The sequence below is a fragment of the Delphinus delphis genome, chromosome 2 (assembly GCF_949987515.2).
Source record: "Delphinus delphis chromosome 2, mDelDel1.2, whole genome shotgun sequence".
Lineage (NCBI taxonomy): Eukaryota > Metazoa > Chordata > Mammalia > Artiodactyla > Delphinidae > Delphinus > Delphinus delphis.
In genome coordinates this window covers 36,953,937-36,967,633 of record NC_082684.1, presented here as the reverse complement: position 1 = coordinate 36,967,633, position 13,697 = coordinate 36,953,937, and the positions used below count along the sequence as shown (strand labels likewise).

Below are 13,697 nucleotides of genomic sequence, written 5' to 3'. Positions count from 1 at the left end.
TTATGTCCCCTTCTTCATTGTCCTAGGGTGGAAGAGTCCTGAATACTGGCCTAGGATTGTGCCCTGTCTGAGACCAAAGTTTATTTTGGGTTTCTGTGGTGCAGTGGGATAATATAAAATAATTTATATATGGCCTGACACCTTTACTTAAGTGTAACAGGGTTGTGGTCCATTTTCTTGATTATAAATATAGATGCATGTTCATTGTTTTAATAATTGGAATATATATAAAAGTATAAATAAGAAAATTTAAAACAGTCATGTCATGGTTCCTGTTTTGGCATATGTCCATTTTTTGCCTATTTATATAACTCACATCTATCAACACTTTAAAAAGTAAGTTTGGAATAATATCACGCATACTGTTTTCCTCACCTTAATATAAGTATTTGCCAATATCGTAAAATATTTGAAAGCATGTTTTTTAATGGCTCTATAATGTTCCTTTGTGTCCCACATACTGTAACATGTTTTTACCAATACCCTGTTGTTGAACATTAGGGCCTTGTGAGATCCTAGTGCATCTCTGATGATTCCTTATGTTACATTTTTACAAGTGCATTTAATGGGCAGAGGCTGTGCACATTTCCAGGGACCACTGGGGTGATTAATTGGCATCTGTTCTTCTCTTTGCAGCAGCCCACTCACCCTGTGTACAATATTGGACCAGATAAGGTGATCCAGGCCACCATGCACTTTCTGCAAAAGCCAGTTCCAGGCTTCGAGGAGCATCAGGATGAGGCAACAGCAGAGCCTGCCACTGACTAGAAGACATGGTGTCCCGCAGCTCTGTGTTCACCCACCTCCCCAGTCAGACCAAGGTTTATATGTTTCGATACATACTGCATTCTGTGCTGCACAAGCCTTGGCCGCTGTGAAGCTTGGTTCTCTGTCCTTTCTTGTTAAACAAAACAAAACTGATGGCTCTGTGTTTAGAGAACACAGTGGTGTGGTTTTTAAAAAATTCTTTCCACTCCTGTCCAACCAAAAATCTTCAGCCACGCGGCATCTGAACCCGCCCTGGCCTGGCCAGGGTTGGTTGGAGAACATGCAGCTCTCCAGTGCGACCGTCGCATCGAAGTGAATGATGTTTATGAGTGTTACGGCATCTGGAGTTGCTGCTGCGATTCCTCTTTGTGCCACCGTTAAGTCACCGGGAAGGTGGCCTCCGTGGGTGGAAATAAGTCTGCTCCATGCCTCGGCAGGGGCTTTGGGTCCCACCAAAATGAATTCTCCAGGAAAAGGCATGGTGGTACTTCACTCAGAGGTGCCCGAGGCGCTCACCTCCCAGCCTGGTTACTTGCAAGGGGAAGGAGCTGGGGTGGGAGGAGAAAGGTCTCGGGAGGTGTGAGTCCCTCCCTGGCCACACTGGGCACTGACCACACATCTCCAAGGCCGGGTTGGGCAGGTGCATGGGCAGGATTTGCTTTAGCCCCACTTGTGGTGACTTAGACCCGGAAAGCCAATTATGAGTGGAAAATGAACCTCTAGTTCAACTCTGTGCCAGAGGAAGCAGCCCCAGAGCGCCGCCCCCCCCCACCCCCAGGTGCCCTGAAAAGGCCCTCTGAGGACCGCAAGGCAGCACCTTCAGCCTGTGGCCGGTCTGTTTCCATCTGTCTTCCACCGACTCCCAGCCCACCCTCCTCAAAGACGGTGTTGTCTTTTCTCACCCCAATTATTAACACTACTAAGAAGGACTTTCACCTTAATTTCTGACTCAGGATTTATTCACATCCTGCCCACTCCAGGCTCAGAGAAATAAAGCCAAGCACTAGATAAGCTGGGTGCTGCTGAGGCAGTAGCCGCGTAAACCTGGCCGGGGCAGGGCTGAGCGCTGCCTGCTGTGTTCAGCCTGGCAGGGCCTCTGCTGCCCTCACAGAAGAACCCTTTCTCAGTCAGTGGGGTCTTGAGGAGTTGGCTCACTTGTCCACTGCTACGGTCACAGCAAGCTCCAAGTCGCCGGTCTGGCCTTTCCATAAGCAGCCATGGGCTGTGGGCAGATGGGGGCCTGGAGATGCAGCATAAGGCTCTTCTCAAAAACTCTGGCCATCTGCTGCCTCTAATTCCCTAGTGCTTTGGTGTATTGGGCTATGTATTACCTCCTTGAAATAGTAAAAGAATAACCTTTTCTATGATGTCTCTCATTTGTGACTGGTACCAAGAAAATTCCTTCCGAGTGCCCAGCGTTCGGAGTTCTGCAGCTTGCTCGTGGGTCGCCAGTCTCCTCCTGTGTGCGACTGCAGGCCAGGCGAGTCGGTAGTTACGAAGAGGTCTGACTTACCTTCCTCCCTCACATCCCTTTCTCCAGTCGAGGACAAGGAGGGGAAAAGCGCGCTGGAGCACTTCCGTTTGTCCCAGCACTCCACACACAGTTTCAGGGTCTGGGAGTCTGTCTCCTCCACCTGGCTACGAGCAGGGACTGCGCTCCAGAGCCCTCTCGCAGGCACTCAGCAGCAGGTGGGGTGGGTGACGTCCTGGCCGGGGCAGGGCGGCTGTCACAGGGACGGGTTGGAATCCTGTGTCACCCGGCATTCCTCGTCTGGGCAGAGACCCTCTCCCAGGGAGAAGCCAAGAAGGCGGGTGCTCTGTGGCCTGCCCCTCCTTGACAGGAGAGGAGAGGGTACCCTCAGAGGTGGAGCATGAGCCAGAGCCACGTCCTGGAATGTAATTCCTGCCTCCATGCTGTTTTTTGCTGGGATAACAAAAGTTCAGGCGACAAAGCAACATATTGAAATGCACCCTTCCCATCGCTACAACAAAAAGCCAGACCCTCTACCACCACTAGCCTCAAGGTATTACGAGATTAATTGCAGTGATAATTGGTGTGGTTAAGAGACAGAAGGGATTGCTTCAGTCTGAACTGGCTTTATACCAAGGAGGGAGGATTTGAGGTGGGCCCCAAAGGGTAGGGGAGTTTACACTGGCATATCCATGAGACTTCTCTCTGCTCCCATTCGGGTCTGGAGGGTTTCCCAACTTAAAGAGCATTCAAAGTGGGTCCTGCAGGTAGAGTCTCAGAGTATCATGTGGATCCTTAAGTCGGAGGCACTTACATAGCATTCGAGGTAGGTTGCCCCAAATAAATATTTCCCCTATCGATAAAGAAATATAAGCCGGCTACACATCTCTATATCCAGATGGGCCCCAACGTCCCCCTTGGAACTATCGTGGACCCACCTTGAATGCTGTGTAAGTTGGGAAGCCTTCCAGACCCTACGGTGAGCAGAAGGGGGACCTCGTGGATAAGCCAGCGTGGACTTGCCTGAGATAACAATACCAGTCAACAGTATTCCTAAACTGCCCTCTGTTCGTGGTGTCGTTTCTGAGTTAGAAGCCACTAGTTAGATTCTGGCCACTGGGTTGTGACAATGCAGGAGTGTCCTTGAGGAAGCCACTTCTCAGGAAGACCTCACACAAAAGCAGAGGCCATAATATTAAATAACAGTTCCACGACGTCCTGCCATGGAGGACTAGCCTTAGATTTTGGTACGTTGCCTCCTGGTGATTTAACGTGGCAGAGAGATGGCGTTTAGAAACCCCTGGCAGGGTGGTTGCTTACGTGATCCTGGCTATTTCACCGCTATTAACTGTGCTGTGCTTCTGGCGGGAGCTTGGTAGCCGGGAACTAAACATGGAGCTTCCTGAGTGCACTACATTGTTGGTAGAAGTGGAATCCATTGGCATCAGAAGTCAGAGATGTACAGATAACAATGCTGACATTCCATTATGAAAGCAAAAGAACTTGGCTCTTCTTCCCACCATGTTTACATTGATCCCACCTCCTTATGGAAGAGGGTCACTGGGCTACGTGCAGGAAATAGCCAGTAGCTTCAGCATCCCGAGTCAGAGGAAAGGGTAATGGCTGGGGTGGGAAATGACTGTTCTTAGGCCTGCAGGCTTCCTAGACCCTCTGTGGCCAGGGCCACTAAGATACAGGCACTGCAGAGACCAAATCTTAACACAGACATAGGATGTCTCGTTCACCGTCTGGGATAAGTTCGGTACAATGAAAGTCTGCTCTCCTAACGCTGATAATAGGGCTTGATGTTAATACAAGGATACGGAGGTCTATGATGGAGGGCTGTTCAGTGTTGCTTTCATTTGGGGCCGCAGGTATTCATTTTGGGAAGTATTTTGCTAATATTTTGTTCTTCCACGATTTGCACCAGGGGGCAGCAAACTTTCTCCGTAAAGGGCCAAATTACTAAATATTTTAGGCTTTGCAAGCAACTACTCAACTGTGCTTTACCACTGTAGTACAAAACAGCTGCAGACAAAGCATGGCTATGCCCCAATAAAACTTTATGAAAACATGGTGGGCCAGATTTGGTCCATGGGCTGTAGTTTGCCTACCCTGATCTAGACTAAATCCCATCCATATTCATTTAGCATTCTTCTGCATCTTTTCATGGCTGGGATGCTTTCCAGGTACATAATATTAGTGTTAAATGACAAAATGTACTTGGTAAAGTTCGGCCCAAACTTTTGTTGTTGTTGTTGTTGTTGGGTTCTTTTCTTTTGGGGGGCTGGGTACGCGGGCCTCTCACTGTTGTGGCCTCTCCCGTTGCGGAGCACAGGCTCCGGTCGCGCAGGCTCAGCGGTCATGGCTCACGGGCCCAGCCGCTCCGCGGCATGTGGGATCTTCCTGGACCGGGGCACGAACCCGTGTCCCCTGCATTGGCAGGCGGACTCTCAACCACTGCGCCACCAGGGAAGCCCCCGGCCCAAACATTTTAGCCACCCACATGCGCTGCTCAGGGCATTCATTGCCCTTGAACGGGAAGGAGAATTGTATGATTTAAGGAATTGTTGCAACTGACAGAAAACCTGACCCAAACAGGCTTAAAGCAAAGAGGAGATGTGTTGATTCATAAACTGAATCGTCCAGGAAGTAGCTTGGCTTTCTGAGTGGCTTCAGTGGCTTTCTTTCCAGCTTTCTGTATCAGCTCCAGTCTCAGGCTCCCTCCATGTGGTTCTACAATGGCAGTAGCAATAGCTCCAGACCTTACATCCTCAGGGTCAAGTTGAGCAGACAAGAGCAGCTGGCGCTGTCTTCCCAGTGAGTATCATTGCGTTTCACTGACTCTGATCAAGCCAAGTGCCTTTCTGAGATGCAATCCTGTGGCCGGGAGATTACAGTGCACTGATGGATCAAATGCTTCATCCACGAGTGGGAAATGGGGCTCCATCAGAAGCACATAGTCCAAAAATGGGGAAGGAATGAAGCCCCAGTGCAAATTAGGGTTGTAGTCAAAAGGGGGAGATGGATGCTAGAGAGGCAAAATCACCACGTTCTCTCCCATGGGGGATTCTAGAAACCTGTAGTGGACACTGTGGCATCCATTCCTCCCCTCCCCAGCTGTGGCAGCCAAAAGGCTTGTGTGGGTGTGTCCCCCCCACCTCCAGGCTGGGCCCTGATTGGACTAAACCAATCATTTTAATCCATCCCTCTGCTTGAGTAATTTGTTCAGGTTTAATAATAACCAGGCCTAAGCCAATCAGCATGGTTTGTCCTAGCCTCAGTGATTGATTCAGAGCCAAGGATGTGGCCTAAAATAGACCAAAGAGAGAGAAGCCCTGGACATTTGATGACAGGGGAAAAGCAGTTCTCTCCTATTAGAGATGGTGGAATGTGTGGCCTGGGACTCCAATCACCATTTTCCTACCTAGAAGGAAGCCAGTCCACACAGACTCCCTGAGACACCGAGAAACACGGCCAGAACCCTGTCACATGACTCCTGCAGCCTGGATCTGCCTCTGCATTTTTCAGCTGTGTAAGCCAGTCTGAGTTGGATTTACTATTTCTTGCAACCCAAAGCATCCTGATACACAGAAAACTCTATTCCGGATTAGCCCCAGAGCCATGAACTCCTTACCTTCTGCCTGAAGGATGCTGATCGTTCTTGTCACCTCCATCCAAACAACCCCTAAGAGAGAGCCTCCTGGTCACTGTCTCTCCTCATTTGATCCTTGACTCAACCTCATGAGGTGGGTGAGGCAGGTGTGTGTCTGCATTTTACAACTGGAGAAACAGGTCAGAGAGCTTAAGTGACTCACCCAAGGTTTCCTAGCTATCAAGTAGTGGAGTCTGAACCTGAACCCAGATCTGCTGCCTCCAAAGCCCATGTGCTTCCACCACCCCAGGTCTCTGAAATGGGCAGCCTCGGGGGTGGGGAGCAGTAGCTGAACATGCACGAGTTAGCTCCAGCGGTGGATGACCGAGGCCCTGAATGCCTGCTCCCATCTTCCACCAGGACAAGGATGGTGACAGCGAACTGCAGGGGCAGGCTCACCTCACCCTTCTAACCCGCTGCCCACTGTCTGTCAGGTCCCTGGCGTAGAGCAACGCCCCCTGCACCAAATGCATGCCACCCCTGTGCAGAGTGTGATGCTGCGTGAGTAACAAGCAAGGCGCCGGTGAGGCAGTCTTCCCGGGAGCTGACCACAGCCAGCCTTCTCCACTCCAGCCCGGCATGCCTGACTGGTTCCTGGACATCCTCTTTCACTTCCTCGCAACAACCTCTTTGCCTCTGCTTTTTACCAGCTGGTGCAGGAGGTTCAGAGGACGGGGCCAGGCGGCTGATGTTCCTTCCTCCTACTTCTCGGGCACATCCAAGAAGAAAGCCAGGCAGGCGGGCAGAGTGCTCATCACCAGCCCAACTTAATGGGAAGCTTTCTCTGCCCCCTGCAGAAACACAGATGTGGAAAAATAACAACAATGACAATAATGTATTTTAAAAAACAAACTTGCACTGGGTTCCCATATACCCCTGAGTCAGTTCCCCCTCTTGTTAGCATCTGATATAAATATGATACATTCATCCTAACTACTGGCCAATATTGATATATTAACTAAAGTCCATACTTTGTTCAGAATCCTTAGTTTTTACCTGATGTCCTTTCTCTGCCCCACGATCCCATCCAAGATACCTCATTACATATAGTCATTATGTCTCCTTAGGCTGCTCTTGGCTGTGACATCCTTAGACTTTCCTTGCTTTGAATGACCTTGACAGTTTTGAGGACTCGTTAAGTATTTTGCAGAATGTCCACCAACTGGGATTTGTGTCAATTTTTTCTGATTCGACTGAGTTTGGGGGGAGGAACACCACAGAGGTCACGTGCCCTCTGATCACATCCTATCAATGGTACATGCTATCAACATGGCTCATCACTAATGCTGTTAACCCTGGCCACCTGGCTGAGGCTTGCCAGGTTTCCCCACCATAAGGTTCCTCTTTCTTCCCCTTCCCCTGCTGTTCCCTTTAGAAGGAAGTCCGTGTACACAGCCCACACTTAAGGGATGGGGAGTTATGTCCCACATCCTTGAGGGTAGAGTAGCTACATAAATTATTTGGAATTCTTTTGTTTGGGAGGTTTGTCTGTGCTCCATTTATTCAATCATTTATATCAGTAGGCACTCATGAATATTTATTTTATACTTCGAGGTGCATGGGCTTCAGTAGTTGTGGCACGTGGGCTCAGTAGTTGTGGCCCACGGGCTTTAGAGTGCAGGCTCAGTAGTTGTGGTGCATGGGCTTAGTTGCTCCGTGGCATGTGGGATCTCCCCGGACCAGGGCTCAAACCCGTGTCCCCTGCATTGGCAGGCGGATTCTGAACCACTGCGCCACCAGGGAAGTCCCTACATTAGGGTTTAGTATTCTACTCTCACCACCTTTGGTCACATTAAATTCTTTCCATAATAAAAGGTATTCCATTTTTGTTCTTTTTTTTTTTTTTTTTGCGGTACGCAGGCCTCTCACTGTTGTGGCCTCTCCCATTGTGAAGCACAGACTCCGGATGCACAGGCTCAGCGGCCATGGCTCACGGGCCCAGCTGCTCTGCAGCATGTGGGATCTTCCCGGACCGGGGCACAAACTCGTGTCCCCTGCATCGTCAGGCGGACTCGCAACCACTGTGCCACCAGGGAAGCCCAACATTTTTGTTCTCTTGGATGTGGGACTTCATGTTGCCATCTGCTGTACCTGTGATGGCCTGGGCCAATGAGACAAAGCGGGTGACAGGAGCCTGGGACTCCAGCTACCACAGTCAGAGCAGACTCAGTGGCACAGCTCTCTCAAGGGGAAGGCTGGGTGCACCCTGGGGCTGCAGGGACTCTGCTGCCCAGGCGTGCTGACCAGTGCCTGGCAGGAGCGTGGTGAGTGCCCTGCAGTGGCCCCTCTGTGAGGGGGATGATGACGGGGATGATGACATGGGTACCCTGGAGACCTACACCATGCTCCCAAGGAAGGTGAACGCTTCACTGGGCTCCACCCCTCGAGTCCCTCCCCTCCGTCTCGAGAGCAGTGGCTGCCTTGGGCCTGGATCCCACGGTGGCTAGTCTACGTGGTGGGATGTGAATGGTTAGCCATCCCGTGCAGGGGGGAGGCTCTGGCCCACCTTCCTTTCACCCATAGCCTCCACCCAGCTTCTCTGCCGGCTGCACCGGGAGCCCGGGGCTGGTTCTGCTCAGGTAGGAAGGAGAGCGCAGCAAGAGCTTGAGAAGCAATGACCTGGCCCTGTTCCCTGCCCCTCCCACCTGCCAGCCCTCTCTCGTCAAGGGCCCCAGCCTCTGAGCTCCTCTGGCACTGTAGCCCGGGCATGCACACTTGTGCCACGTGCGTGAATCTGGTCTCCAACTCCTCTAAGCTTCTTGGCGGCAGGGCCTAGGCTTCATTAGGCGCCCTGAATCTCCCCAGTGCCTGGCGCAGGGCTGGGCTGAGAATACGTGCCGGTCAAATACCCATGGATTGAACTCATGCAGAGGCAACCTCAGGACTGACCTAACAGTGCTCAGAGATGAACGTACACACACGCTTGTGTCCGTGTGTGGTGCCTGTGACAGGCCAGGCACTGTGCTTGGGGTGCAGTAGCAAGCACGAAGACCACACCTGGCCTCACGGGAGCTCCCAGATGGAAAGGCCTGCCAAACCGTTCACGGCAGCTCTCTGCAAAGGAGTGGGCCCTGGACTCACTACCTGGTCGGGAAACAGTCAAGTCATTTGAACCAGAGTTCCTGTACCTCAAGTCTCCACTAGCCTGCTATGGATGTGGCACTCCTCCTCTCAGCTGGCTGGCCTTGCTGTGGCCTTTTGGTCCAAAGCCACTGGCCACTGTCCTTTAGCCCCAGATCTGTCCCTGCCACCTCCGAGCCGTTGATGACTCCATGTATTTCATTTCCTAAGCTGAGATATTTTCAGATGGTAACAGATTACGTCTTGCTGGAATCCCTTCAGAAGCCAAGCAAAGCCTGTTTGTTACCACACCCTTTGGCATTCAACATATATTTACTGCCCCTTTCTTGTGAGGATTTGAACACACTGAAGGATAGGGTTTATTCTCTCCATATTTCAACAAAACTCAAATGTTTGCGTGGCCAGGACCCATGCCGGCGGCTAGACCTAAGAATTGTTAACATGTGAGTCCTTCCAAAGTGCCGGGCTTTCCAACTTATGCCTTCACACCTCACAATGGCACCTTGTGCTACTGCTGTCCTCATGCCTCAGGAAACCACAGCAGTGTCACCCAGAGCCAGTCCACATAGGTGGGCTCAGAGCCTGTGACCTAAACCACCCAGGCACTGGTTCTGAAGCTTTCGGGCTCCCTGTCCCCCCCTTGACCCTAACGGAGCAAGGACAACACTTACCAGCTGGGTAATGATGTTTGCTGGGAGAGCCTCCAGAACTCAAGCAGGGGCCTGATGCCATCAGTCCTGCGTACAGCTAAGCCTGCTTCTCAAACCCGGTCCGGGAATGATTATTTGGCCAATCGGATTCTCTACCTGAGAAATGAACTAGAAAATATTTTTGTTTATCCCCTTCTCACGGCAAGTGTGGGGATGTATTAATTAAGCCCGTGCCTTAGTAAACCCCAAACTATCGAACCCCACAAGTGAAGGACACTGTCTTTGCCCGTTCATGATTCAGCAGTGCTTCAGAAGGGTCCTAGTTCCTACCATGGTTTTTCCACTGTGCATCCAAATGTAGAGGCTGGTAAACTCCTTTTCCCTACCTGGGTTTCCTCCTCAGGCTAGAGAAACTGTTTTGAGCAAAGAAAAGCTCTCGTTTCATGTTCCCGGAGGCTGTCCAGAACAGAGCCTGGCAAACAGGCCTGAGAGATAGCCTTGCTCTGGCTGGCTTATAAACCTGCCTGGTGACAGAGGACAGCCAGTGTGTGGCATAAAAATGGGTGCTGCCCCATGATATCACCCTTGCTTAGGGCTTCAAAAACAGGTGGCAGGGCAGCCCTCACTAGTGTTGGAAACCCACGGGGAGAAGGGAAACACCATCAAGGCAGTCCTATTAATAGGACTGTTTAACAAGCCCCTCTCCGCCCCCTTTCCCCGAGTGCAGCCTTAAAGAGCCCGGTCTCAGACCCACCTGGCTAATTCAGCTGTGACTCACTTTCCCCAAGAGCTTCCTTTTGTTCCCTGGGTTACTTTGCTGTTGGGAGTCAAACCTGAGTGCATGAGAATCACCTGGGAGAGCTTGTTAAAACAGCCCGACTCTGGCTGGTGGGCCGAGGTATGCTGCAGGTCAGAGCTCGAGCCCAGGAATCCTTTTAACAAGCACCCCCAGGGCATGGCCAAGGATCCACTTTAAGTAACAACACCATGGGGGCTTCTGAACAATTCTGCCAGGCAGAGCACCAAGTGCCCAAAGTTTAGAGATGCCACTGAGTAGCAGAGGGAGGGGATGACACAGTCTCACTCCGGCTGATGACAGATCTAAGGTGCATTCTCCGGTTTTGAACCCTGGAGTGTGTCACTCCAGTTATGGGGTCCCCTGCCGTCTCTTTATTCACTCTGCCTTGTACAGGGAGGGCACACCTCTGAGGTGGGAAGCATTTGTGAGATACCCAGAAGTCCACCCTCACGCAGTCTGGAGACGGCCGCAGGAGCCGGATTTTTCCGTCTTGCAGATTCAGCCCTGGTCACGTGCTCTACGTAGATGACGACAGTTGGCACCTGAGTGCTCCCTTGGTCCTGAGGTCAAGTGCATTATAAGCATTATTTCCTTTAGTCTTCACAGACACGTCATGTGGTTAAAGCTACCATTATCCTCATTTTATAGATGAGGACACTGAGGCTGAGAGAAGTAACTCGCCCGAGATTACCAGCTACTGACAGAGCCAGAATTTTGAACTCAGGCAACCTGACGTCAGAGCTCAAGCATAGTCCACTCCGCTCTATTATTAGAAATCGAACGTGGCTCTCCTCAGTCCTAGTTCAGGGCTCTCACCTACTCTAGTCTTGTTTTTTAAACCTTTCCAAGTTGATAGCTCTGTAAGCTGAGGCAGTTCTTTGCTGAAGTGGTAGCTACTCTACAGATGGGATTAGCAGATCAAGAATTTAAAAAACTGGGCCATTAATACCCTTGACCTTGGGGCAACTGTAAAGGAAAGAAAATATCAAGCTCACCTCTGCAAGAGAAAGAGGTGGCTTTTCACAGGACCAAGCAACTCACCAGGGCAGTCCAGAGCGCAGTGCCGAGAACCAGCCACCAAGAATAACCTCACTGAGTGAACCGTGGTCCAACTTCGGTGACATGGAGGACAGACACTGGCTTCCTAGACACGCGAACCAGAAGGAACTCAGCTGTGGCTTTCATCTGTCCCCTTCAGCAAGCACAACCTCCAGCCCGGCTGCTCTTACCTGGTTCTCCTTTCCAGGCAGCTGCTCCCAGTGGCACCGCCTCCTCTCCACCACTTGTCAGTCAGGTGGTTTGGATTTTCCCAGGTGAATCAGCTATCCTGTTGTGTCCCTTTTCTTCCAACGGGTTTATTGAAATTTTGAGAAGCCTAAAACTCAACCCCTTGTCCAGCCAATATCCTGGAGCCAGGGACTGGCTCTCGGGGACGTCCCCTACCCCAGGGCTGGCTCGACTGTTTGCTTCACACTCCATCTCCTGACCAACACGGCCGCAGCTGCAGCTTGGTTCTGATGCCCAGCCTGACCAAGCCAACTGTGTGTAATATGGAATCTACAAATAAGTCCAGATATACAGAGGGATGTAGTAAAGCGCAATGAAAGGGGAGGAAATCATACTAACTTTGAAGGCTTAGGAAATCACCTGACCTCTCATTCCCATTTTTTCCCCCTTATTCGTGTCTCTTTCCATCTTAAAAAGAATAACTTCAATAAATGGGATGCTGCTCTCTCCCAGCATCCTTGTTTTCCTTATCGCGATCATAGTTTTTGGGGGTTGGTTTGATCACGTTACAAAATGCCTCTTATAAATATGATAAAGAATATATATATATATATATATATAACTGAGTCACCTTGCTGTACAGCAGAAATTAACACATTGTAAGTCAATTATACTTCAATAAAATATTTTAAAAAATGCCTCTTATGGAAACATGATCCACCACCACCTGTCAACTCCCATTAACCAAAACGAGATACCATGGATTTGACATCCAATTGATAGAAGCCCCAGCACCACCACTCTAAAGAGTGACAAATCAAAGAACTGATTTGACTTCTCTCCCTCCCTTGGACTAGGAACAGCAGTATTTCCTGTCAGCCAGACAGGAAAACCAAAGCTGAGCTGTATTCTGGCCATAAATCCTTTCTTTCAAGGTCAAATGAGTTCAGGCCGGTGTTGGTCCCTAGCCCAAGTAGAGCTAACTGGATGCTGTTGAAGCCTCCTTGACTTCCAGCCCGTGGCAGCACTGCTGCCTCCTATTACCATGTCGGAACTCTCTAGAAACTGAAAAGCCCTAGAGCATACCAGCCACCCCTGGACTGGACGTTTCGTTACCAGGAGAAACCCAAACTCACAGCTCTGGGCTACCAATTCCCCAAGGGCCATTTATTTAGCAGGAACTGGATCCAGAAATGTTGCCCTGGGTAACCCCATCCCTGTTGGAGCCTTAAAAGCTTCTATCCAATGAGCGAAGTCACCACCACCGGGTTAGCTACCTTCCCCTGCCCAGGCTGCACTGAGCCCTTAGAGCACAAAGGGAACCACTTTGTCTTACGGTTGCTCCCAGCCTGCAGGCTCCTCTCTCAGGCTCCCACACAGGCCCAGCGGCCTCCAGGGGGTGCTTCCCTCTACCAAGATATCTTGGCCTCTGCCGGGGCAAGAAGACACCACCACCAAGAAGGATAAAATAAGTTTTTATTTATAGTCTTATAGTAAAGGGGAAGCCTTAACTTGCAAGACAATTCTTCAGCAGTATGTACAACATACTTTTTATCTCCATGGAATGGAATCAAACACGGACTGAGACTACAGAGTATACACTAGAAATCAGCAAATGCCAGGAACAGAGTAGGAAAAAGACAAAGAAATGAGGCCTAAACACACAAAACCCTTCACTGGGATCTGCGGACCGCAGCCAGAACCAGGGCTGGATCACATAATGGGGACAGGTTCCAGGACAGCTGGAAGGGGAGAGGGACGAGGGTGGAGAGGGGTCTGCACTGGGGTGTGGGTTTAGTATGAGGTGAACCGCTCTTGGTATTTACATAGAAAATCAGTTGGCTCTATTTCTTAGAAATACACACGGAAAGAAAGGAAGATTTGATCATTACTTTATGAATCTGTCGTTTTGCAATACTGACATCATCAGAAATAGGGACAATTCACTCAGATTCAAATTTCAGTAGCAGGAAATAAATATCAAAACATCATCACTGGCCCTCAATACAAAACCTCTACCCCACCCTACCCTCCCTCCTCGTCCCA

The 13,697-nt window shown here is 50.4% G+C and overlaps 1 protein-coding gene across 1 annotated transcript in view; it reads left to right on the top strand.

Moving 5' to 3' along the window:
* The window catches only part of FNTB (farnesyltransferase, CAAX box, subunit beta), an 85,012-nt gene extending 82,890 nt beyond the window's left edge, over positions 1-2,122 (top strand). Inside the window, exon 12 of the mRNA XM_060004395.1 lies at positions 637-2,122. Within this exon, the coding sequence (XP_059860378.1) occupies positions 637-768 (132 nt within the window). The 3' untranslated portion in view covers positions 769-2,122. The remainder of the gene's footprint in view (positions 1-636) is intronic.
* Positions 2,123-13,697: the final 11,575 nt, after the last annotated feature.